Genomic DNA, 27,193 nt, shown 5'->3' with positions numbered 1-27,193 from the left:
TAGAAGCCTGATGTGGGAGACCCGGCTCGGATTGGGAACCTTGGCTAAAATGACTTGAGGGCTTCTGATGTGAGACAGTATCAGTATATCAAAGATGGGAGACTTGTTGGTGGCTGGCCACATGAGGTCCGTTGAGCAATTGATGAAGGAATCTGAATTACAAACGTCACAATTTTTCTGTTACCTAAATTGAGACATGCAATGGGAGGGACACAGAGATTATTTGAATCCTGTACAAGAAGTTAGTCCCCTGAAATCTAAACTTGCAATTTAAAGGTTAGAGACAAAGGGCATATCAAGGCTATTGATAACAGTTATGAACAACTCCACAGACACTCTCCTGACACTTAGAAAACAATGTGGACAGGACACGAAATGGAGAAGGAAGAGTGGATGTATGAAAAAATGCAGCTAGGCAGTCAGCCACATCCGCACGATTACGCCTCATTCAATGTAATCACTTTCACAGAACATGTTATACAACAGAGAAGCTGTGAAAAACGGGTAAGGGATACAACTGTTAGCGTCTGAGATGTGTTCTGAATAGAAGTATATTTAGACATACAGTAAGGGACGGTCTTGTTATGCAAGTATACTGGTCAGGAATAGTCTCGACCCTTGAACAGGTACTGGGCCTCCCCACTGAGAAATCTCCAAAAGCTTATTCTAAAAATATAACAGGGCTGGGACAGCAACAAGGGGGAAGAGTATGTTGATTGCAATTGGATCGATTGCAGCCAAGAAAGATATAGCTACAGCGATACTAGTGGTCACACGCAGCACCACCGATTTCTTAACCGTTTGACGTCTGTGGGCCCCCACCAAGTTACTGCTGAAAGCCAAGGACCCCGACTAAGCTATTTATACGATTTGAACCCCAAATCAATACACAAAAATATAGAAACAACAATACATCAAACAAATATACAAAATATGAAATATTGCATTTAATTCACAAATAGGTGAAAATAGAAATATTAATCTTAATGGGAACATTCAAAATGTGGTCTTGTTCCTAAAAGATGAAGTGGTATTCTAGGTTATAAAATCACTTGGTCATTTTTTACTCCTAATGCATGCTATCTTTTTACTTTGCATATGACTGGCTCCATTGAGACTGCCATGCGTCCATAATAGAATCCTTTAGAAGTAAACTTGTGCTGCTCCCACAAATAAAGATAAAGGTACCAACTACATTTTCATCTTCCAATTTTTATGTTTACGTAATGTATTTCAACACCGTTTAATTTTGCGAACAGTCACAGACACCCTGAGTAGGTATTGCGAACCACTGGAGGTCCACGAACCACAGGTTAATAACCACTGGTTTAGAGGAACAGATGATTGTGCAATAACTGAGAAGCCAGTCTATAAATGACGGGAGTGTTTTGAAAATCATCAGACAATCTGTCGAGCATGGTGGATTCACTTCAGCACTTTTAGTCATTACCTGAAATATTACTCCATTACAAGACTGTAGGTATAGGAGTTGTGTGACAGCATCTGGAGAAAGCAGTGTGACGGGGGAGGAGGGCTACAGTCCAGTTAGATGCAGGGAAATGTGAGAGGTTACTGTGCTATAAATAAGGTTGTTTTATTATCAATTGAGTCAGTGTAATGTGCTAGATCGATTATGTATTATGTTTATTAAAAAGACAGCTAAAATATTGTTAAAAAAACATAAGAAGCGTATACCTTCTCAATGTACACACTCACAAGCCTCAGGTCCATGTAAGACTCTTTCACAAAGCTGAATGATCAAACAAACACTTGAAAAAATGCCCCTACATCTTAATACCTTCCTACTAATCTTTTGTATTCTTGCAACTCGAACACTCAAGCAGGCATCCACATACATAATTCAGATATTAACATGGAGTTTTTGTTGTTAACCAATCCATATTTGGATACACTGTCAAGTAATGAACATACAAACGTGTGTTATAAGTTATAAAAACAATGCTTTTGCCTTCCTTCACTACACTTCCCTATATGCTTATACTTATACTTCTCTATATGCTAATACATCAACATTTGTGATCCACTCATACAGAGCGCAGTCAAGGAACAAAAGGGCCTGGAACATTTAATTAGTATCAGAATTCCTCTGTTTGTATAAGGTGCAGCAACAGTCAGAAAACACACACACAAGCAGAACTAATAAGGAGTGCTCTAACTCACCAGCTCATAAATGAAGTCCGAGTCTGAGCTGCTCACCAAGAGGTCTGTGCTCATAAGGGTCTGCTCGGAAAATGTGGGGCTCCGAAAAACATCTCCAAAAGGAGGATCCATTCCGCTTACACAGGGCTAGAAGGAAAGGTTGCCAAAACAGATATAAAAAAATACTAAATACTATCTGGTTCACTAATACGATACTACTAAAAGAACAATTTAACTTACCTTTGTTACAGCTCTTTCCTGCAGATACTCTTATCTACATCAGATGTCTCACCTTTTGAATATTCTCTAAGTGCAAGACTGAAGCTCCAGACTGATCTGAAAGAATTCATACCAATGCTAAGTGCAACTCAATGTTGGCTTTGTTCTGTCCCGGAAGTAATGGAACAAAGCTCCATACAAAAGCCACCCCTACACGTACACATCAGTTTCTAGCTTGACTCTTTCCACATCCACGGGCCAGAAGAACAAAACAAATAGAAGTATCCGTATGCAAATTTGTAATTTGGGACATTTTTAGAGGGTAAAAAGAGACCTCTCTACTGAATAGGGAGATGGGAGGACAGTGACGGATCTGCGGTTAGACAGAGAATCCACCAGAAAGAGTGTTACAGAAGGTAAGTAACTTGTTCTCAGGATGGATACTTTTCACTACAGATTCCTCACCTTAAGAATATATACCAAGAGTACTTCCTGAATCTGGAGGTCTGTGGAGTGAACTCAGACCAAAAAGTCCTGCAGGAATGAACTAGCAAAAATATCTGATCCACAGGACCAGTTTGTCAAAGCAGTGGTGCTTCATGAACGTGTGCACCTACGCTCAGTCTCAGCATGGCAGATGTCAGGGGAGGCACACCGCTTGCCAACGCAGTGGTAAATTCCTAATGGAGACTGCTATTTAGCGAATGTGTAGTAGATCTTAATGCAAATGATTATTCAATGTGACAGAGTCTAGACCGTCTTTCCTTTCTTTACCAACAAAAAGCTGACCATCCACTCAATAGTTCCTTGTACAATCAATGTAAAAGCTTAAAGTTCTTCTGGGAGAAAACAGATGGAGTCTCTCCTCCTTGTTAGAGGGGTGTTGAAGAGAAAGGAATGTTATAAGGGTGATGGGTTGCCCAACGTGAAAAGGAGTTATGACTTTCAACCAAAATGCTACCGTAGTACATAGCCCCAGTTGGTTCGCAAAAAAGTTGGGTAAGGCGGTTGCACTTGGAGAGAGTGGAGATTACTTGTGCAAGGAGCGGAGGTGATTGTGGCAAGGAAGACAGTCTTCAGTGTCAACAGATGCAGTGTGCAGCTATGCATCGGTTAAAAGAGAGTACACATAAGAAATGTTAGGCCAGATTTAGGTCCCAATGTGGCATCACAAATGGTTTGGGAGAGAAATTGTGTTACATCTTTAAGAAGCCACATCATAACAGGGGCTTCTGTTCTGTATGGTAAAAACAGAAAGGCCGAAAGTGCATATAAGAAATCAAGGACTTGCTGGGCCAAAGATCAAACAAATATCTGACAGCTTGACTTGCAAATGGTCTGTCCTGTAGACTATAAACCAGGCCACAAATGTTTTCTACCGCACGGTGAAAATAGTCTTTGGGAATGGAGCCTAGCAGCCTGGATGACATCAACAATGGTTATCAAATCAAATGCAGTTTATGGCCACCCCTCTCCTAGCCCAATCAGGGGCCACTAGGAGGACTTGCACCTTGCCATTCCTGATCCTCTTCAAAACTCTGGGCAGGAGATGCAGAAGTAGAAAGGAATATAGGAGCCCCATGCCCCATCCAAGTTGAAACTCCTCTCCTAGAGAGAACCTTTGGGGAAACTCCAACACGCAAACGTTTGGACTCAGCACGTTCGATGGTGGCAAACAATCACTAGCCAGGGTTCTCCCCATTGTGAGAAGAATCCTTTTACCACCTCAGGGTGCAGCCGCCAACCGTACTACGCCAGGTACCATCGGTTGAGTTCAGCCGTGCAACAAACCTGCCAGGTAGTTCACAACCAGGGAGATGCCACCATGTTCCAACAATTTCCAAAGGCGTAGAGCCTCTTGGCGCAGCACCCATGTTTTGTACTACACACTGCTTGTAGCAGCACCACATGGTAATGGTGCTGTCTGTAAGAACCTGTGTTAACCACCCCTTGATACACCGTAGGAAGGCCCTTAACACCAGGCATATGTCCCACAACTCCAACTGATTGATGTGAAGCTGGGTTTCCGCCAGAGACCTGAGTCCTTTGATCTCCAACTCTCCCACATGATCTCCTAAACCCAGAAATGATACATCTACCATCACAATCCACTCTGGGTGGGGAAGGAAAAGGGGTCTGCTGCCGGTCAAGCAGCAACCATTATAGAACTTGTTCAGTCTCCTCCGAAATCAATGAAATTGAACCACCTGACAAAATAGACCAGCACGATGCGTGGGGCCAAGAAGCCTCGGAGCTGCATTTACCGAGAATCAGGACAGAGGCTGAAACATCGGGATCATAGCCTGAATGTACTGGACTCTTTCTAACAGAGAAGATGCTCTGAACATAACTGTGCCCAAAACAGTTCCTATAATATGAAATTTGCGTCTCACACCTTTGGCTATTGAAATTAACAGGCTTGTAGTATCCCATTCCCTTCGAGCCTGTAATGGCAGACTTGCTCCAGATACCCCTGGGATGCATACTTATAACAGATTGGGTAAAAGCACAGCCATTGATTACATCTTGGTAACTGTGGAGTTTTGGTCCCATCTTAAATCTCTTACCATAGTGGTCAGGGCTCATAGTGATCATAATCTCCTTAGTTTGGAACTTTTGCATCATTTGGATCCAGCACAAGCCTCAGGGACATCGGTTCAAATCTGCAGTACCCAATCTAATAGCGGTGGCTGGTGGACGTCGCATTAGGTGGGCCAAGTTTCTGTCTACCCCAAATAAAATTGCGGCACTATATTCACATGTGGCTACTCACCTAGTCGAAGTATCTGTTCTCATGGAGGGCAGACAGGATTTATCATACTTCGAAGATCTAGAGATTATCCACACCAAACTTTTTTCCCTGGCCGCTACTTTTTTTTATGACACGGTAAATTCTAAGCCAAATGGGGCGAGGAAACAAGCCAATTGGTACAACTCTAGATGTAGGGATGCTAAACGGGCACTCTTGTGGGAGGTGAAAAATGGAACTCCTCATAGTATTAGAGGAGCTAGATCCTTGTATAAATCTGTCACATCTGAATCCAAAAAAGATTGGGAGGCTGCCAGGTGGGCTAGTATAAAGGCCACTCTGGACAGCCATGATTCTAGGACTTTCTGGAACTTAGTCAGGTGTGGTAGGTGTGAGGGATCTTTAGCCATAACATCTGGTCTCAGTAAGGAGGTTTGGCTGAGACACTTCAGGCCTCTTTATAGGGTCCGGACAAGTGACAGTGTGGTTGAATTATCACCATTTATAACAAACATATCTGCCCAAGTCCCTATTGAAGTAGGGGTGCCCGATTCGCTACTCTGTACTTCTTTTGAAATTCAGGATGCTCTAATGAGTCTCTCCTCTAGTAAGGCCCCTGGTTTAGATAGGATCCCGGGGGATCTATTTAAAAGTGAACCATTGGTTTGGGTACCATACCGACTGACATATTATAATGCAATTCTTTTTGGTATGGACATCCCTTATACTTGGAAGGGAGCAGAAATCATCCCCAGCCACAAAAAGGCCTCTCCCTTAGACCCTGCAAATTATCGGCCTATTAGCCTCATCGATGTTCTCCAGAAGGTCTTTGCGCGAATTCTATTAACTAGGCTTGAAGGTTGGATGGAAGAATTTCATATTCTATCGCCCCTTCAAGCAGGCTTTCGCCCTAGGGTCTCCACAATTGATCAGCTGTTTAGGCTGCAGTTGGTATACTGGAAAACGGTGTTTTTGGGGAGGGGCTCTCTCTACCTGAATTTTGTGGATCTTCGATCCGCTTTTGATCTGGTACAGAGGGATAAGCTCTGGCTAATTTTACTTGAGATGGGTGCTCCCTCATACCTTTGTGACCTCTTCAAGCGTCTCCATTCTGGAACATTTGCAAGGGTTCGCTATGGTTTGAATGGTGAGCTCTCTGCGCCCTTCCCGGTAGATAGGGGTGTTAGGCAGGGGTGCGTGTTGGCCCCTACCTGATTTACCCTATTTATCAATGGTTTGACCTCACATCTTTTAGGGGTAAAGGATCTTGATTCTCCGACTCTAGCAGCACGCAGAATTCTGGCCCCAATGTTCGCTGATGACACCCTTTTACTTTCAAAATCTCCAATGGGAGTCCAGCGAACTTTGGAGGCCTTTTGTTCTTTCTGCTCCTCTAGAAATTTGGAGATAAACCTTTCTAAAACCAAATTTATGTTTTTTAATTCCAAACCATAAACCTACCCCCACCCACATCTGGAGGGATGTTCTCGAGAAAGTTTCTACATTCGATTATTTGGGAGTCACCCTGAATGATAGGATGGAGTGGGACTCCCATATGGTCAAGGCTAATCTCAAGCTGATTCAAACATCAGGTGGAATCTTAAAGGTTTTTAATGAATGCTCCTATAAACCTTTGGGTCCCCCAGTTGAAATCTACAGGGCTCAGGCTAGGGGAGTGGCACTATACGGCGTAGAGCTCTGGGGCCATGCTAACGCGAGCTCCATGTCCGTCACTGAAAATAATTCAATTAGACGTCTTTTAAACCTCCCTAAGAGTACTCCTTTGATCCCCTTAAGACTGGATTTGGGACTGCTCCACATCCAGGAGACTATTTCCCATCGACCTCTGCTTTACTGGAGGAGACTCTGGTCTACTCCGGAGTTGTCAAGCTATAAGGAAGAGCTGGTCGATCTACTGTCTATTAGGGGATCGGGTAAAATTCTGTGGTTTAAACATGTTAAACAACTCTGCCATGATATTCACAGGGAAGATTTGTGGACTTCGCCTGAAACTTCCTGTCCTCCGATTAGTAGGAGGGCGTTGGGGGGTATTCTAAAACAGCACCACCTGAATCTTCGTGATCTGGACCCCAACCTGGGCAGGACCATTATGTTTTTAAAAAAATTTTGGATGACATCCAGCCCCCGTTAGCAAAAAAACGTTATCTTCAATTTAGATACGGTTCTTTACCGGTGCGGGCTCTGTCACATAAATGGATGCCCTCTTCTTCTAGGTGGTGCCCCTGCCCTGGTTGTGAGCATGTAGAGGAGACAGACATACACGTTTTGCTTTTTTGTCCCTCTTATATCAGGGCACGATGTAAATGGATTATCTCCCTTTGTAAATTGAGAGGTTTTAGGGATTACAGGGAGGTATTTAGATTATTAAAACATGATACGGCCCCTGTGTTTGTCTTTGCCACTTCAAGATTCCTCCTCTCTATGTGGTTTTTAGGAAATGTAATAATTAAGGCAAATCTTGTGTAGTATTATGATGTTTTATTTATTGATCTACTGGTCTTACTTCTGGCCATTGATTGTCTCATTACCTGATTGTTTTAGTATTTTTTAACTATTTTATCTAATGTACTATGGTCTAGTATGCCCTATGAATTTTTATCAATATGTTTCTGTATTATATATTTGTGCTTTTATGGTTTTTAACCGAAATAAAGCTTTATGAAACTGAAACTGAAAATGAAATCTCTGCAAAAGAGTGTGCCTTCAGCTCGTTGATTGAGAACTTCAACGACGTCAGAAGGTTCACGGTCGTTTGAAGGTGGTCTATGACTGAATATGGGAAGTTCACCTTCAACGGCCAGTCATCGAGGTAGGGGAAAACTGGAACCTCGAACATGGGCTGCGACCACCCCATCACTTTTGAGAATGCCCAAGGGGCACTGGTAAGGCCAAAAGTGATCACGGCAAACTGAAAACACTCTTGGCCAACCTTGAATAGCAGGAAGAGTCTGTAGGACTTCCGGAAGGGAACAGGAAAAAACATAACCTGCAAGTAAAAGGATACAAACCATTTGCCTGGATCCGGAGCAAACAGAACCTGGGCCAGTGTGAGCATTTTCAATTTGTTCTTCCGCAGGAAGGCATTCAGAGTGTGAAAATCTGAAACAAGATGGAGGCCTCCATCTTTCTTTGGTACAAAAAAATAGAAGTAACAACCCAATCCTATTTCCAAGTCTGGAGCCCTCTCAGTTGCCCCTTTGGATACTACAGTTCGCACATCTTGCAGCAAGATGGATAAGTGCTCCTCTGAAAGCTGCTGTGATGTGGAAGCTGCAGCAGGCCAGAAATAAACAGAAGGGAGCAGCCCCACTTGAGGTTCTGGAAGACCCATCCGTTGGATGAGATGGATTGACACCTTGGGAGAAAAAGTTTGATCCTGGCTCCTACAAGGTGGCTGTCAGCTGATAAGAGTGAACTAAAGCAGTCTGGATGTGGATGCAGCAGGGACTGGGAAGCTCAGTGTCCCTGATGACCTATAAGTTGCCTACCTGATCTCCATTCCCATCCACGAAAGGACAGGGATGACTGCAGTGAGGGCTGAGGGGCCCTGAAGCTGCCTAAAACCAACCTTGTGACGCAGCCTCAGAGAGGCCGAAACTGAAGGGGAAACTGCCTGGCAGTGGGTCAAGACAGGCCCAAAGAACAGGTTGTGGCCAAACTATTATTAGAGAGTTCTAACGCAGAGTCAGCTTTTTCGCTAATTAGGTCTGATCCATCAAAAGGCATATCCATAAGGGATGCCTGCATAACACTTGAGAAATCTGTGGATAGCATCCGCGTGAGGCAATGGAGGATCACACTAGTGCTGGCCACTCTCCCCAAGCAATACTTAGAATACAGGCCAGAACAATGTTTTTTTTGGCTGCATCCTGTCCATATCGAGTGGTCTACCCAAGGAGGTGTTAAACTCTTCCGGAACCACCAGCAAGAGCTTGCTGTCCATGTCACAGAGGGTGTGCGTACAATGGTCTAGTAGGCAACCTGGTTTGACTGACCTCAAGGCGAGGCTGACAAAAGAGAACATATGTTTCCCAAACACCTTAATCCTTTTCGACTCCCTGCAGTGGTGAATGAATTAGGATTCACCTTAATGGTCGAATTATGGGCCACCAAACTCTTAGGAGTAGGATGCAGCCTATGAAAATCAGGTTCACCAGGCGATGGTCCGTGACTGCTGGCCACCAGACCACCTTCCTATTCACTGGCGTTAAGGCTTCTTTGAATGGGAGTGAGGGCTCAGAGGAAGCAGGCCTAGGTTGCAAGACTTTAAGGACATTTGTCTTAACTTCAACGGAGGGCAGCTGTAGGTCAAGGGCCTCAGCAGCATGTGTAGTAACCACAGTAAAGGAAGCAATCTCTTCTGTTGGCAGCCCAAAGGAGCATAGAAACCCCTTATCAGGGGAAGTATCAAGCCAACTGGCTTCCTGTAAATCTATGTATAAACTGCGGTCATCATAATGTGGGAGTCAAGCGTCACCATTTTCATCTCAGGTAGGTGGTAAACTCTAGTGAGAATTGGAACTAAAAAGCGGGTGGAGCATCTGAGGATGGCTCTGACGTAGTGGGATTGTGTTGCCCAATACACTCTGTACAGGAACTGGATGGAGTGGAGTCGGAGTATGTCACTGGTCATGGTTGAGACCGATTGGGTTTGGTGTCAGGCATCAGAGCCGTATTGGACCCCCTCCAGCGCCAGCAACATTGAGAACAGCTTTGATGAAAGGGGAACTGGCGCAGATCCTAGAACTGGAGAGTTCGCACCAGAGTCCGAGCCCTTAGAACCTGCCTAGGTTCTGCAGTAGCAGCACAGAGAACAGATGCATTAGCCGTAACCCGACTGGAGGTCTTTACAGATGCTTGGGGCGCAAACGTGCACTGAGTGGGTCGGGAGAGTTGTAAAAATATCCGGCATTGCCTTCTTAAAGGCCTCAATATACTATGGCATTGCAGATGGCCCCGGCAAACTCAGGGCGCATCGGGATCAACTGTGGAAACGGTTCCTGAAGTGGGAATAGAGTAGCACCTTGACACCCGCGCAACTTCTCTTTAGATAGTGAGTGATGGGGGGGCGTGGCCAAGATGGCGGGGTGAGCGGACGCTTCCTCCCGTAGCTCCTCCGGCCCGGCCAAGCTTGAGCCCTTTTCTTATGCTTTTCTCCCCCTGCTGAGGCTCAGCGCGGGAGAGGAGAGTGGCGGAGCATCAGGGGTGCATACTAGTGCTGTTTTGGTTCGGATCGCCTCGGGGGAACCCCCCCAAAAGTTCGATCGAGTTCAAGAGACGACGGCGAGCCCGAGGGGCGGAGCGCATTGGAGTGCTGTCCGGACACCTCGGTTGGGCCTGGTGCTGAAAGTTGCGATTTGGAGGGGATCTGGCCCGCCGCTCGACGGAGATCGAAGGAGCCTTGCGGGAGAGGACCCGACGGGGCGGAGGGCTTGAGACGGGCGCCCCGGCACTCGGACTTGTGACGGCGACACCTCGCACTGCGGGGGCCCCTAACCCCTAGCCGAGCCGAGGTACAGCGGACTCCCTGACGGGGTTGGACCATCTGGGCCCTGTGCGTGACGGACTGGGGCCGGTGGTGGAACTTATTTGACTGTGGGGTGCTTCAGGGGCCCCGGTGGTGTCGTCGGGCCTGGTCATTTTGGCCTGCTCCGCCCTGCCGCCATTTTGTCCCCGAAGGAGCAGTGGTGGCAGCCTTCGCCGGAGTCCTGGCTGCTGGATGCAAGTGACCCCCGCTGCTGCTGGGCTGCTGGGCTGACTCTCGAAGGGATGTGCTGATGAGACCCCCCCACTGCGGCCCCCTTGGTTGTCTCGCACGGGCTCCCGCGGCTGACGGTGACCGGATTGGGCCGCCATCTTGTCACCTGTGACGCAGCGACTTCGCTCGTGGGGGATACCCACGTCGAGTGCTTGCCGGCGGCTGAGCACCCCTGGGGCGCCTGGATCTGTGTTCGACTGCGGAGCTAGCGATGTCTGGAAGAGGCGGCCCGAATAAAGGGGACCGTACCCTGCCGGACATGCTTGGCAGGGCTCAGCAATTGCGGGACAGGACGCAGCCCTCACCGGGGTCCTCCCGGGCTCCGGCGGATGTGACTGGGGGGGAGCCACCCGTCACGAGGGCCTTTATGGAGGAACTGTTTAGCTCCCTCAGGGAGGACTTCCAGACACTGAAGCGGGAGGTGGCCAGTGAGGTCCGAGAAGTGCGCAGGGAGGTGGAGGGCCTTGGCGAACGTGTTGAAGCGGTGGAGACGGAGGGCCAACATCGAGCGGAGGAGATAGTCCACCTACAGCAGGACGTTCTCCGCCTCCGGGAGCAGTGTGTGGAGCTCCAGGCCCACTCTGAGGACCTTGAGAACAGATCTCGGAGGAACAACATCCGAGTGCGTGGTGTGCCGACTGCGGATGAGGGGGCCGATCTGAGGGGCTACCTGCAGGCCCTGTTCCGAGAGATCCTGGGGGAAGCTGCGGACTTTCCCATCAGCATTGATAGGGCGCATAGGGTCGGCCGGCAGCGCCAGTCATCGGCACCTCCACCGGACATTCTGGCCTTCCTGCCCGACTTTCCACTGAAGGAGCGCATCATGGCTGAGGCCCGCAGGAAACAGCCCCTGACTTTCCGGGATCGGCCGGTGGCGCTTTACCAGGACCTCTCCGCCATCACGCTGCAGAAACGCAGGTCCTTTAGGATTGCCACTGACTTTTTGCGCGAACACGAGACGCAGTACTCTTGGGGTCACCCCTTCCGCCTGATTTTTCGGTGGAATGGGGTGTTACACCAGCTACGCTCCTTGCAAGACATTTGTGGTGTCCTGGGGCTCACGGCGGCGGAGGAAGAAGGAGCTACGCCATCGTGGAGGTCCTCGGAGAGGCGGAACCGGCGGAGGTCAACAAGGCGGCGCTCGGCGGCCAGCGTGGGGCGTCCGGACTCCCCTACCATCAGGGCGGACATGGCCGACGCTCTGAGGGCGGCGGCCGGGGACTCGACCGGCTCCTCTGGCGTGGCCTTGACGGCCTAACACACACTCCGGGGGGAGATGTCTTTAGCTTCTTTACATGCTTGGTACGGGGCGGGGGGGTGGGGGGGGAGCGGATGGAGGTGAGTGGCTGGACGTCCACTTCGTTCTTTTCTACGGACTTGCCCGTCTTGGGGCTTGACTGAGACAATGGGGTGTTTGAGTTTGTGGGTGGCTAGTTGCCAGGGTTGTGTTTGGGGTGGGGGAGGGGGTTGTTTTGGGGTTGGGAAGGTCCCGTCCGATGTTGTCTATGCCCGCTTTGTTTTGGCTTGTCCTGCGCGGCGGCCCCGCGCGCCCCACCCGCTGATTCCCTGCCCATTGCATGGCGCTCCCGATCCCCGCGAGGAATGCCGGGCCTAAAGGTAGTGACCCTTAATGTTCAGGGTCTGAATAACCCGGTGAAGCGCAGAGCGATCCTATCGTTGCTGGAGGGGACGCAGGCGGACATTTGCCTTTTGCAGGAGACACACTTATTGCCCCGAGATTGCCATAGGATGCGTTCTGCCAGGTTCCCTACCCAGTTCTTTTCCTCGGCAGCGAACAAGACGGCGGGGGTAGCCATTCTCCTAGCGAGCTCCTTTCGGGGGGAGGTTTTGCATAAGTGTGCTGAACAGAAGGGGAGGCTCCTTGCGTATCGCATGCGCCTGGGAGGCATAGCATTTACGGTCGGCTCCGTTTATAGCCCAAATGATCACCAAGAGCGCTTCCTAGACTCCGCGCTGGTGGATGTCACTGCTTCCCCCGACCGCCACATTATCTTGGGGGGGGACCTTAACATTGTCTTCGATTCTGTGATGGACAGATCGGCGCAGCGCTTCCCGCAGACGGGGGAACTGTCCCAGGCTGGGAGGGCCCGGATTGCGGAAATGGACTTGCACGACCTCTGGCGCTCCATGCACCCCATGGATAGGGACTACTCTTATTTCTCGCACGCACACCGAACCTACTCACGGCTGGACTACCTCCTGGTGAGTGGACCGATGCGTGCCGCTGCCACGGCGGCGGACATCGGGGTCCTGACCCTGTCTGACCACTCCCCAGTCACCGGCGTTTTCCAGTGGCCGGCGACCTCCCCCTCTCGGGGGGTGTGGCGCCTCCGGGATACCCTTCTGCACAAGAAGTCGGTGGTGCAACGCATCGGGGAGGTCATACGGGACTATCTCACCCACAATAGCAACACTGACACCTCGCAGGCGACACAGTGGGCGGCATTGAAGGCAGTCCTCCGGGGGGAATTTATCTCTATCTCTGCAGCTGAAAATAAGGAGCGGCAACTGAAGAGGGATGAGCTGACAGCTCAGGTCCGGGAGCTTGAGCAGGTCCACTGCCGCACGGGGGCGCCGAGGGTGTGGAGGCAGTTGAAGGCAGCGAGGAAGCTCCTGTCGGCTCTGGATCTTGACAGGGCGGAGTATGCCGCCCTACGCTTGAAACATGCCTACTACACTGGGGGGGACAGATGTGGCAAGCTCCTAGCACACCGGCTCCGGGTCGCGCAACAGCGTAGCGTTGTGAAAGAATTGGTGGGCACGGACGGGGGGGTTGTCTCCGGGGACGCGGAGGTAGCGGAATCTTTCCGCGGCTTCTACGAGGCGCTGTATGCTGAGGAGCCCTCCTCGCCACGGGATGCCGACGGCTATTTGGAGTCGGTGACCCTCCCGGTACTGGATCCGGCTCAGGCGGACCACCTGGAGCGGGACATCCATGTTGAGGAAGTGATTTCCGCTATCGCGCGGCTGAAACATGGCAAGGCCCCGGGCCCGGACGGGTACACGTCGCTATTTTACAAGACTTTTTGCACGGTTGTGGCCCCTGTCCTTACTCGGCTATTTAACTCTTTCTCCGAACCGGGAGCCATCCCTCCGGATCTCCTGAGGGCGACGGTCGCGGTAATCCCGAAACCTGGGAAGGACCGGGCCCTTTGCGGCTCGTACCGACCCATCTCGCTTTTAAATGTCGACCTAAAGTTGTACACGGGGATTCTCGCGTCCAGGCTGAGTCCACACCTCCCCGGTCTGGTGGAGGCGGACCAGGCTGGTTTTGTGCCCGGCAGACAGACGGTTGACAACACCAAGCGGGTGACGCATGTTCTGGAGAAGGCCTCAAGGATCTCGGGGGAGCGGATGTTGCTGTCCGTCGATGCGGAGAAGGCCTTCGACAGAGTCCACTGGCCGTATCTTGAGCTGGTCCTCAAGAAATTGGGAATCGGCGATAAGTTCCGCACCATGGTATTTAACTGCTATAAGCATCCTTCAGCGTCGGTGCGGGTCAATGGGTGCAGCTCCGGTGGCTTTGCCATCGAGCGCGGCACGCGGCAGGGATGCCCTCTTTCGCCGCTCTTGTTTGCCCTCTACATGGAGCCGTTTGCTCAGAGGATTCGTAATAATCCGGATGCTGTCGGGGTCCGGATGGGCCAGTACGTCCACACCGTCAGTCTCTACGCGGATGATGTCCTGTTGACCTTGGACGACCCTGGGAGGTCGCTGCCTGCTTGCCTCCGGGAGCTGGACGCCTTTGCGGGGGTGGCCGGCTTCAAAATGAATATGAGCAAGTCGATGGCGTTAGACGTGTCCCTGGCTGCGGATACCAGGAGGGATCTTCAGCGGCTTTTCCCCATGCAGTGGTCCTCGTCCACGGTGCCGTACCTGGGGATCCTACTGGCGCCTACATTACCGGAGATGGTTACGGCCAATTATGCCTCCCTCAGCAGGAAGATCAAGGATGAGCTTGGCCGCTGGAACAAAGGCCTGCTGTCCTGGCTGGGGCGAATCGCGGCGGTCAAGATGACGGTGTTGCCCCAGATACTATATCTTTTCCGGGCCCTCCCGCTCCAGCCCCCGGTGGGCTGGATACGACAAATGCAGGCTGACATCTTCCGCTTTGTCTGGCAGGGCCGCAGGCCACGCATGAAGAGGGTCCTCTCCACGCTTGCTCCGGAGGCGGGGGGTCTCGGTATTCCAGACCTCCGTAAGTACTTTCAGGCGGCACAGCTACGCTATCTGGTGGAGTGGAGCAGGTGGGAGTCCGACAAACATTGGCTCTTCCAAGACCAGGCAGTGGCGGGCCGCACCTTACAAGAGGTTCCATTCCTGCGCCGCGCGCATCGCCCCCCTAATCTTTACGCTTCCTTTGTTACGCGGGTCCCCCTGCGTGTGTGGGACGCGGTCTGTGAGGCCCGGGGCCTTACCACCTTCCCTTCGCCGCTCACGCCCATTGTGGGCAACCCGGACTTCTCCCCAGGGATGGAGCCGGGGGATTTCTCCCACTGGGTGCAGGCGGGCTGCAGGGCACTCTTCCAGATCTATGGCCCGGAAGGAGTGGTTCCTTTTCAGCAACTCCGCCAGGAGTTCGGCCTGACGGAGCTGGACAGATTGCGCTACATGCAGGTTCGGCATTGGGCCCTCCAGCCCCAGGTGCGTGCCACCGCCGCCCGTCCAATTACACCGTATGAGAGGTGGTTGGCTACTCGGACCTCCGACGCTAAGCTAATTACCGACCTGTACAAATACCTACAACCCCCGCCGTTTCACTATTACAACCCGGGGAGGGAGCGCTGGCACAGGGAATTGGGCAGGACACTCAGCCACAAGGAATGGGACAAAATTGCGTATCGGGCGCGGCACTCTGCATATCACACGGGCCTTACGGAGACCTTTACTAAGGTGTCCACATACTGGTACTACACCCCGGAGAGACTGTATGAAATGCATAAGCACACTGACAGGGGGTGCTGGCGGAGCTGCGGGCAGGAAGGTACCCTTTCACACATTCTTTGGGATTGCCCAGTGCTGACCGCCTACTGGAAGGAAGTTCTGGACGAGGTGGATAAGCACTTTGGGATAGAGCTGCCGCGACTCCCGGCGTATGTCCTGTTGGGCCTCCCCAATGACCTAATGTACCCACTGAAGTCCCGTAGGGGTAGGCAGATCGCGATTGCGCTGGGGTCTGCGGTTCAGAACATTCTGATCCACTGGCGCACAGCCACCGTCCCCTCCATCACCGGTTGGTTGCATAGGCTTTGGCATGTGCTGGGGATGGAGAAGCTGTCGCTTACGGTTGCGGGGGAGATAGACCAATTTGAAGAGCTGTGGCAACCCTTTCTAGCGCTGCTGTCCACTGAATTCCGGGAGCTCACCTGCCCGAGGTATCTTAGGCTTCTCAGGCTGACGCCGCCGGTGACCCCGGCGGACTAGTTTACATGTGAGGCGGGGACCTCCCAGGGAGGGGGGGGGGGCGCGGGGCTTCCTGGTGAGGATTACTCTGGTGCGGGACCATAGGACGGGGGGGGGGGGGGGGGGGGTGTGGGGGTTTTTTTCGTTACTGGGAGGATGGGGGATGGGGGGGGGGATTGTGTTCTGTTGAGTTGCTGATGGCTTTCATTGCTTAGATTTGGGGTGTCGGATGCGCGGGCGGGGTTCCATAGCTTGTATTTCTAGCCTTCATTTACTGTGTTTCTCCCCCTGACTTACTGCGCTACCTATTGCCAACCCTCTGGAGTTGCACCCTTTTTCTTTGACTGTATTCCATGTATCCTGACCTCCTATCCCCCTCCCCCATGGTTTGTTTTTGTTTCAATAAAAACGTTTTAAACATAGATAGTGAGTGATGGGATGGGGTCGAATCCTGCTTGACCTTTCCTCCTTCATTTGGACTTCGACTGGGAAGACCACCTGTCTTGGGATTGGTCTCCAGAGCAGGAGCAAGTTTGTGTCCTCAACTTAGAGCGGGACTGAAGCGAGGTCCGTGACTTCTTTCAATGTTCAGCAACGTACAACTGTGCTTCATAGTCCTGGATTGACTTAGGGTGCATGAGGGCTTACTTATCAAATTACCTGGGGTCATGCCCAGAGCCTAAAAACCACAGGGAAACCTCATACAGGTCTGTTAGCAACATCTGTTAACAACAATCATGGCATGTTTTGAATCCTATAGTTTTAGGTGTGGACATTGTTCCCTTCAACTCTGGATTTCGATTTGAAAACACATCAATATTGACAACTTAGGCAGCTGAACTCTGGATCCACAGTCAAGGGCACGGAAGGAAAGGAACTGATGTTGGAATGACACGCAGGAGCACTGCCTTGAAAAATTCCAGATCAAGTCAGGTGCCTGGGGAATATTTTAAAGGTGAAGAATCTGAGGTATGTATCAGAATGTTAGTTTTTTTTACACTAATCTGTGATGCTCAGTTTGACAGTGCATCACACTCAATTTTAGTCATCGGTCTGCAATTTCAGCTGCATGGTATTTGCTGCATGGTTTTGACAGTGAAATCTTGATGTCATTCAAATGCCTAGGTGGCCATTTGGTCCCTTACACAATGCAGAAATACCCAGATATGGGTATTCCTATTGCCTCCCAACTCAGTGTGATAGGGAGCGAAGTTTAAGTACAAGGGAAAACAATTTAGGGTGTTCAGTAGTGAGGAGCCCAAATCCTGTCACAGCTGCTATTGTAGAATACATGGTGGTTTCAATCAACACTTGGATTAGTAGAGGGGGGCAAATGGGTTGTACAATGCATGGTTATGGTGCTTTCTGGTAAACAAATACCTCGAAACAGATAAAACAGACCCAGCGTAATTCCCTGGATAGCTTGTCTGGAAACTAAAGGTCTAAACTTAAGCAAATATACAAGACCGCTCTTGGGAAAGGTCACCGTCCCCAGACAAACTACTGCAGCAGACACTGTGCCATGAGAGTGATGCTCTCACAGTACACATATCCTCTTCCCCTGTGCTATAACACTATATCACAGACTCTGGCTGACGGTTAGACTGTCTCTCACACAGTGGAGTTATTTGAACTCCGGATTCTTTACAGAGCAAGGCAAAAGCTGTATAGGGATTAAATTAGGCCAGTATTCGTGCAACAGAAGTTTAAGAGAATAGGCAAATACACAACAATGCAGTACGGTCATTGCAATCTAATGACAGACAACAAAATCTGTATGATAAATACCAGATTGACCATGGATATTTCACCAAATAATGCACTGGAAGAAATTAATGGAATTTACATAGAATGGCACAAAAAAAGGCCAACTCGTCCTCACCAGACACTTTCATGGAAGTCACAGCCTTACAGGTTAAGAATTTGTTTTTTTTGTTTGTTTTTGTTTAATAATTTTTATTTTTTTACAAAGTGGGACAGAATTCTAACACTAATAATCCTTGACAGGATTCAGACAAGGTCTCTCCCACAAGCCCTGTAAACCTTGGCCTTCTCAATCACAGAGAGCAGATGTTCATCTTTAAGAGACAATAATGACTACTTAATTTTAAAAAGTAAGCATCTTTGTAGCACACACGAAAAACAGCACAGCCAAGAGATACATATACTATATGTCTCATAACCCAACTAAATGGTACTCGCTTTATCAGACTCTTAGAGACAGCAAGCTAACTTGGCCCAGCTGGAATTCAAAAGGGTGAATTGCAGTTTACACTCCACACTATGGGCACTATGTGCTTTGCTTACTGCACACAAAATCTAATGTCAGTCAAAGACGTGACCCAGACATTCGGCATGGTCAATACATTTGTTAAAAGCGCTGCTGCCACTTTCATGGCTCATCCCTTAGGTCATACAGAAGTAGGTTTGTGTGGACCACAAGGGCACTTAATGGCTCCAGTGACATCACATGGTATAACATGGGAGAGCTATTGAAATGTTTCCGGATCCAGACTGGTGCTGGAATATTCAAAAAGTGAGGAATCAAAAGTCGAAGAATCTGTAGGAAGAAGTATCCATCTGAATGCAAGATTCTGTCCTGTGGTGCGGGTTGAAGCCCACCTGGGCATCAGATAGGTACTTATGGCTCACAATATAGCCTTTGATTAAGTCGAATGTAGTTCTTTCAACCAATTTACCCAGGAATGGTCAGTTGGCTATTTGATCTGTATCCCTAAGGATTGTTTGCATAGAGTGTGGGTTTCTTCAGGAGAGGTTTGATGTAGGAATTATTGAAGTCGTCTGGAAATAGGGAGTCTCTAGGCAGGAAGGCTGAGAATAGTCAGAACCACAACAGAGTGAGAGGACTGGTAAATACACTTCAGGATGGCTCCTGGGTAGGGGTCAGCTGACGATGTGGATTTGCCCCTCAAGGCAAAAACCTTCATAAGATTGCGGGGCATGACAGGGGGAAGAACCGGGGAACCGGAAGGCATAGTTCAGGGATTGGGGGCATAGTTCAGGAATAGGGATGGTATTAGAGCTCCGTTATTTTCTTGAAAATGTGATCCACCAATATGCTGCAGACAGTAACTATGTCATGGGTGCAGACATGCTTTCTTCTGGATTTTGAAATTCAGAAAGAATATTGAAAAGTACCTTCAATGGACACCTGATTCCGCAAGTCAGGAGGCACAATGTTTCTCCATACCACGTTTGTTTGATTTCATGTATAGTCAGAGTTTTTGGTTGTACAGTAATTGATCTGCTGGTTGCAGTGCTGATTGTCCATTTCCATCTCTGGCTGCGATGCTCAACGTCAGTTTCGGGAGTGTTTGTCAATTTGAGGCCATGAGGCCATTGTAGTGGAGGTGGTTTCACTGGTGACTAAGCATTAGCAGTGAGTTGTTGCCGCAAGGGATCCAACAACTGAAGATAGTGACTGCTTTTTCCATTGAGGCAGGGCTGTGATTATTTTGCTGAGGGCTCCAATAGGTTTTTGGGATGCATTTGTCAAGAGTTGTCCAATTTCGGGCTGTGCTCCTAGCAGTATGGTATTCATATGAAGCCATTCTAAGAAGAATGGGGATGAAGAATGTTATGCAAAGTGGTCAGTTGTGAGGAGTGGATAAGGCTGATGAGTGTCAAAGAAATAATCACTTTAGAAAACAGCCAATAGGGCATGTAGTGCATAGATCGAGACACACTAGTGGAGGCCAAAGGATCACAGAGAGGGGTGAATAGGTATTTATGTGCCCTATTATGAAGGTCTAATCAGATGTTGAATTCGCCCCTAGTAATCAATAAGTGGGGGAGGCACTGCAGCAGGAGAGGATAACATAATGCCAGCAAGACTAGTGTTATTCTTTATGATTATTTGGCATTTTAAAAAAAAAAAACTCACTCACACAAGGTGATATCCTTCCCCAGAGGGCTGCTCCTCCTCTGTGAACAAGTCCAAGATGGGTCTTGTTCAAGCTCTTCACCCCATCCCTAGATGAGCTGTCCTAAGAGTCAGCCTGTGTTGTATTTATACATCTAACCCACCACTACACGATTTTAAAATTCACAGCCTTCCATTATAAGTATCTATTAATATCTCCATTTTCACAAGAAAAGCGGTGTTATGACACCATCAATCTTGCCAGACAGTTGACATGTTTCTACCTAAATGAAAGGTCTACTATGGCACTAAGCTTTCATCAGAACTGAGGCCCTAATCGTTTGCAGTCACCCAATGAATTCATAAAGATGAGATAGCCCATAGCAAATTAACAATTGTGCAGGTTTGTCTAGGACCAAGATCATCACAAAGCCAATGCAATAACAGATTCTTGATTAGATGACAATGTGAGAAATGAAAATGAGAGGGTTACCTGTGCTACCACGTTTGGCCCAATATTAAACCAATTGAAAAAAAATCATTAAGCATTGATGGCGTCCAAATTGCAACAAATTGGATTTGGAGAAACCTGGGATTGCTATCAAACGCCCAAGCATCAGACGCTATGTTGTTATCTATGTCCACCTCGTCCAAAGTCATCTAATAAAAAAAAACTGACCAAAATATCTTATAGAATCCTGGAGCCATGACAGGACTCTTCCCCTTCTGTTTGGCATAAGCAAAAACACCACGGCCAGTAAAACAACAGCTATTGGCTTAGCCAACCCTTGAGAAGAACAGTTCTTAAACTGTAGTAGTTTCAATGTGGTATTATGACAGACTCATGTGGCCCTCCCTACTACGTGGATACGATGACTAGAAGAATCAGAACACTCATAATTGAGCATAAGAGCAGCATATGGTGTACCAAGTAATCCACCTAATGTGCGACAAACTACATAGAGGAGGATAACACTGAAGAGCTCATTATATGGACTGAAACTGAAAGAAGTAAAACACTCAGTAACCAATTACTCAATAAAGAACACATTTATATTTATTGTTGGATACAACAGATTTAATAGTGGAATCTAAATGAATGACAGTATTACGTGTCAACAGATATGGCCAAGTATCGCTTATGAAACTGATGCCAGTATGTGGGACACGCTACTGCAGCCTGATCATTCACCATCTACCAAAGGGACAAGTGCCCTCAGCCTCAAACAGGCATCTAGCACAGTACTGCTTGAAAATTCTGATTCACGAACTTCAGACCCGTTGCCGAGATTGAAAGACAATTGAATTAGTGAGTTTTGCAGGAACAACTGCAGGTGAACATTGAGGAGCAAGAGTTATTCGATGGAACCTTTTAGACATCAAGCACTGTCATGGATGAAAAGGACATTACTGGACTTACAAAATGAACTAATGTGGGCTAGACCCCAATAGCCCTAATGTTCCTGAATTTATTGGTCAACTTTCATTCTGTGCCTTTCCAAAAGCTGGAATAAAGGCTAAAAAATGTTGATAAAAGTGGCATGTGAATGTCTGAAAAACAGGATTAAAACACATACTACATGTAACCCTTTATTCATCTGTGATAACTCTAGTAGGCATCCCCAAGCAACCAGGTTTCTTTCTCGACAGCGAGGCATGCAAGCTGGAACCCCAGAACTAGACGAACTGCTTATAGATGGTTAATTATCCTTATACGAGACACTAGTACAGTAAAATAGTCTCCATAAGGGGCAGTTTATAATGCATAAAAGACTTGCAACATCTGTGTAAGAGATCTGGGAGATCACAGATGATGAACCTCAAACACATTCACTAATGCAAACTCTTCATACAATGGGGGATGGTATGAGACTGATAAATTGCCAGTAGAGAGCACTCCTAAACCATACCACAAAATCGCTGCATGTCCTTTGCGACATGTGGAGAACGAAGATTGTAAGGGAATTTAATGATGATGAAAGGCAAATGACTATCATATCCTCAGTGTTCCGTAACACCAGATTTAAACACTATCAATTTAAAGTAGCATATAGCATAACTGACTTCTGAAAACCAATTAAAATATACCATGGGTCACATGAGGAATGCCCATGTTGACATGAAACATATGCACGATTTATGCAACTAATGTGAGTGTGCCCTAAAATAGGTGTATAGTGGAAGGGAGACACAAACACATTAGCCAATATAACAAGGGGTGCATCATGTAACTATCAAATTTGCTCAATGATACAGGCTTTTATTAGGATTCACTTTATAGTTCAGTCCTACTTGCTAAATTTAGATTTGTTCCCATGTTAAGTTACATGGTCTTCTAGGATGATGTTACACAGTTGAATTATTCAGGAGATGTCTAAGTTATTGTACCAGTGAATAAACAATTTACTGATATTATTAAATTGTTATTATGCTGCTATGTATGACTTTGAATGAAATTCAATACAGATAATTTTTTTTAATGAATAAAGGCTTGAAAATATTCTATACTTCACTGCACCTGTTAAGGCAAAGGCCATGTATTTTTGTAGCCTGACAATTACAGCACGTAATGGAACCCAAATCATTACCAAATAGTATGTGTCTTGCAGGAATCCGTGCTGCTTTTTCCCTTTTTTTAACATCGCCCTTGAACAGGACTATTTTTCTGCTCGCTAGAATCACCAGGGTCATCATTTAGTACTCGACTGAGAGAAGCTCTTCCAATATGGTCTGTGAACTTATGGCAAACCATTCATTTAGTATGACCATAATTTTTCAAAACCTATTCTCTCAAGCCTTTCTTTTTAACTAGGTGAGATCAGACATTGTCTTGATGTTGTGATAAAAGAACAATTGGTGTAAAAAATGTAATTACACCTTCTTTGAAGTGCGATTTGGAGTTCAGAAATCAAGACTCTGTCTTTCGAGCACTTGGGAAGTTCTGTAAGGTAACCAGAAAACATGGTCATGTTTTTTGCCTTGTTAGACCAAGAACTGAATCATCTCAGTCAGCATTTGGAGGCAAGCAGTGAGCAAGTGAATAGCATCTGATGGGGGGCAAGGAAAGAAAGAGATAACCCAGTTCAAAACATTTGGTGTTCGGAAGATAAACTGTCAAGCCATCCTTGGACAATAGAAAGGCCCAAGCACTCTTCTTGCAGATCTAAGAACACCCTTTGAAATCATTCAATATACACTGCCCAACTATGGGTGCTACTGTCAAATAACACTGCTTGCAAACATATGGGTTTGAGTCATGCTGCTTTTACAATGACAGCATGTACAGGAAAGCAAACACTTTGACCGAAGCTATTGTTTCCAACCGGCATTCTCTCTGAACAAAGAAAACCGTTCTTAGTAATTTTTTTCATATATGAATTTACTTTATACTAGCCGTGCGCCAGTTCTAATCATGAATCACTTATGGACAATAGAAAACTGAGGCAATAAACTAACTTCCTAAACTAACCATAATATTGTGCCAAAGCACATGTTGACACCCTTCAATTCTGGCACCTTAAAGTGGTACATCAGTAGCAGATTAGATTTGCTCAATACTTCAGGAGATCGCAGCAGCCACTGCAACAGACACAGGTTTTTCTCAAAGTTGTACACATGGTACAGAGTCACACTCTTCTAGGAATTATAGGTTCTACAAGTCTATTACTGTAACTTGAATTGTGTAAGAAAGAGCCCACGAACCTGATATGAAGGAAGCAAATTCGACAGATGCTTTCTTCTTAAAAAGCTTCTACATATTTAGGTTGATTTCTTGACACTTTCACAAAATATGTGCATTTTAGCGCTGCTTACCTCTCAACAGACTTTTACTACTGAAGACCACCCGATTCTGTTGCATTGCAAGCAGGTGGACAAGAGTACTTCACTCCACAGTACACGGGGTTCTGATTATTTTTTTTTTTTTAAATGTCTTGCCTAGTCACCCAAAAAAAACAAGCGTTGGCAAAGCCAACAAGTCTCGCAATGGCTTTTTTCCCCCCATCTGCGCTGTATTGGTAAAGTATTTTGCCCATTGCCTTACATTTAAGCAGAGGCAGTTGTAGGTGGGAGGCTGGTAAAATAAAGCTATTTTTGGGTAAAATAAAAAAGAAAGAAAACAGAAATCTCCCGCTTGAATCTTGTTAGTTTGGCATGTATGCCCGAGCCTGGTAATTTCACGCTCACCCATGTACAGCGCTGTGTTTTCGGTGAAGGCGGTGCAATATAAAATGACAAATAAAATAATACACAAAAGAGAGACTGCGGGAATACACAGTACATGGAGCATTCAGGAGTCGGGGGTGTCTAAAGGATGAAACCTCTTGACAAAGCGCTGCGAAGGCGCTGCAAGGAGCTATGTAGCGCTATGTGAACCCAAGCAGAAGTAAACTAAAAATAAAATACACTGTGTGCAGCAGCACAAATAGGGAAATGAGAGGCCCATAGGTCATTTGCAGCAGCCGGCACTCTTGTTAAAAAGAAATGGCTCCTTAGACACCCCACCCCTCCAAAAAAAATGTGAAAACACAAGAGGCCCGGAAGACTGGGAGCAGCAACACAAGCGAGGTGCGGGGAAGTATGGTGGAAGAGAGGGGCGTGCAATTGATGCAAACATGCACTCTTGGAGAGAAAATGTCAAAATGATCCTCAAGCTGATTAGTGCAGCAGCCCTCAGTTATAGTTTCTGCACCCTAATTGTGAGCGTGTCTTTGCGTTCGAACCGAGGACAATTGCATAGTTCCAGTGGCCCACATTTTATATCACTGCATCGAAGCTCCATGTATTCCTAGGAGAGGCTGCACTGCAATAAATATTTGAATTACTGTGTCTGTAGTTAGCATGTGGTTGACGTGTATACAAGCCAACATTTTAAAAGTGGAAATTGGGAGACCGTAAATAAAATTGGGAGAAAATATTTTGCCAATTGCCTTACATTGAAGCAGAGGCAGTTGTAGGCAGGAGGCTGGTAAAATATCGGGTCAGAGTTGCACATATGCCCAAGCCTGGTGATTCCACGCTCACCTATGTACTGCGCTATGAAGGAGTGGGGTGCAGTTTAAGGGGTGGCAAGGTGAGGGGGGGGGGGGGGAGAAAGGGAGAAAGTGATTTGGTAAAGAAAGGGGACGGGCAGAGTATAAAAAAATAAGCAAATGTTTTTGGAGACAGGCGGGATAGAGGAGGGACGGCATGGAGCGAGATATTAAACAATGGTGAAAGGCACCATATTACTATAAATAACAGGCAGTGAGGGGGGGGGGGCAGAGCCCCCTGATCATAGGCTGTGCTCTCTGCCTGCTTACATGGAGTGCTAAGAAACGGTTTGGAGCCGGAGGCGCTTCCTTCATAGCCAGGGACTAGAACTTGTTTTTTTTAACCATTGTGTGGAATCTAGCAATCTATTAACTTGAACATTATGGAATCAAGCCATGTGCACAAATTGCAGCATTCCAGAATCTAGCAATCTTCAATGAAAGGGACAATATGGTATAAAGCCAGGTAATAACCGGTGAATAATGAAACGTGGCCAGTAAGCTTATTGTAGAATTATGGAATGTAGCACTGTACTAGTTGATATCAACTTCCTCAGAGAGCCTCGCTCCAATATTCTAATGCATTTCACGTTAGCACATTAAAACCACACCTGTTCACTTTCCCAAGCTTGTTATCTGGAATCATCTCCGACCCAAGCAGTAGCATTTTGCATTTGCACATTGCCTTTTCGTGGGAGACAGGAATCCTCTTTCACACCTTGACGGTAACTATTGCGGCGCTGCGTACCGCAGACGAAGACAGCACTGTGCACGGCGAGGACACAACTGACTCAGATTAAGACCCCCCCCCCCCCTCCCCCGCTTCTGCTCAATCCGGACGTGATGGCATTGACGGTCACATCCGGATTTAATCCTGGGCGCCCCCATGGTGTGCCACAATGACTGACTGACAGCCAGTAGCATCGCGCTGAGGGGGCAGACCCCGCCCCCCGTCGATAATTGGCAGCAGTCAGTGTGTGTCAAAGCCGCGTGGCGCCGGAGGATTATATTGCAGCCTAGAGCCAGGCACAACACAGGTTGGGCAGTTTTGTTACATTGTAGCGCTCGACACCCACGTGCTTCGGCAATTAAGAGATAAAAAAGGCTGTCTTGAATTCCCTTGATAATTTTGGTGCTTGCAAAAGTAACTTCTAATTTCCAGAACATTCAGCGGATAAGGTGTCACTTGGAAAACTGCGGGAGCATTTAGCAATTACCAGAGTACAAACGAAACTGGCAGCTACTGATGGGCGCCTGTCTTTTACTGTCAGTGGTGGTTAGGGGAACCCTTGATGCTGACATGACACCAGGGACGTAGCATAGTCACTGAGATTATAGAATCGCAAGTTTCCAAATAAAAAACAATACGCCCCCTCAGATAACATCAACAACAAGCGCTTAAAGACAAGCGTTTACCTTATTGGAGCGAGCAGCGGCGGGCGTGATAATTGCTAACAGATGGCACCGATGCTCGCTCCCGCAAGGGAAATGCCAAACATGCACGAGTTTGAACAAAAGCCCAGAGCGATTCCAAAAAGGTCACGACAAAGCAGCGCTTGTGCGCAGCGTAGAAGAGACCTAAAAAACCCTCCTTAAATGAAAAGCAAAACCCTTGCTACTGATGGCAAAGGAAGATTGGAAATCAGAACCCTACAGCAATTGATGCCCTCCTAGCACAAAGGGAAAATCTAGCACACGTTAAAATGTGGTTGTTAATGATTACACCATAAATACGAATGGTTAAAAGATGTATGAATACAAATACCAGCTGGACTGTACTCATTAGATGTAATTAGATTTCACAAAGCACTCAACTTCTCTACCGAATATCAGTTTGTGGAAGATACGAGATCATGATCACAGAATGGTTTCTTTCTTGCTAAGTAACGGCTGATCTAAACGTTTTAAAAAGAACATAGTGGCCAAACAAAAAAAAGCTTGAAACACCT

At 47.5% G+C, this 27,193-nt stretch overlaps 1 protein-coding gene across 1 annotated transcript in view; it reads right to left on the bottom strand.

The window, feature by feature from the left end:
• The window catches only part of CREBRF (CREB3 regulatory factor), a 307,041-nt gene that overhangs the window by 202,200 nt on the left and 77,648 nt on the right, over window positions 1-27,193 (bottom strand). Inside the window, exon 3 of the mRNA XM_085618083.1 lies at window positions 2,182-2,307. Within this exon, the coding sequence (XP_085474209.1) occupies window positions 2,182-2,307 (126 nt within the window). The remainder of the gene's footprint in view (window positions 1-2,181; window positions 2,308-27,193) is intronic.

This window comes from Triturus cristatus, chromosome 7, assembly GCF_964204655.1.
Source record: "Triturus cristatus chromosome 7, aTriCri1.1, whole genome shotgun sequence".
NCBI lineage: Eukaryota > Metazoa > Chordata > Amphibia > Caudata > Salamandridae > Triturus > Triturus cristatus.
This window is presented reverse-complemented; position numbering and strand designations above follow the sequence as displayed.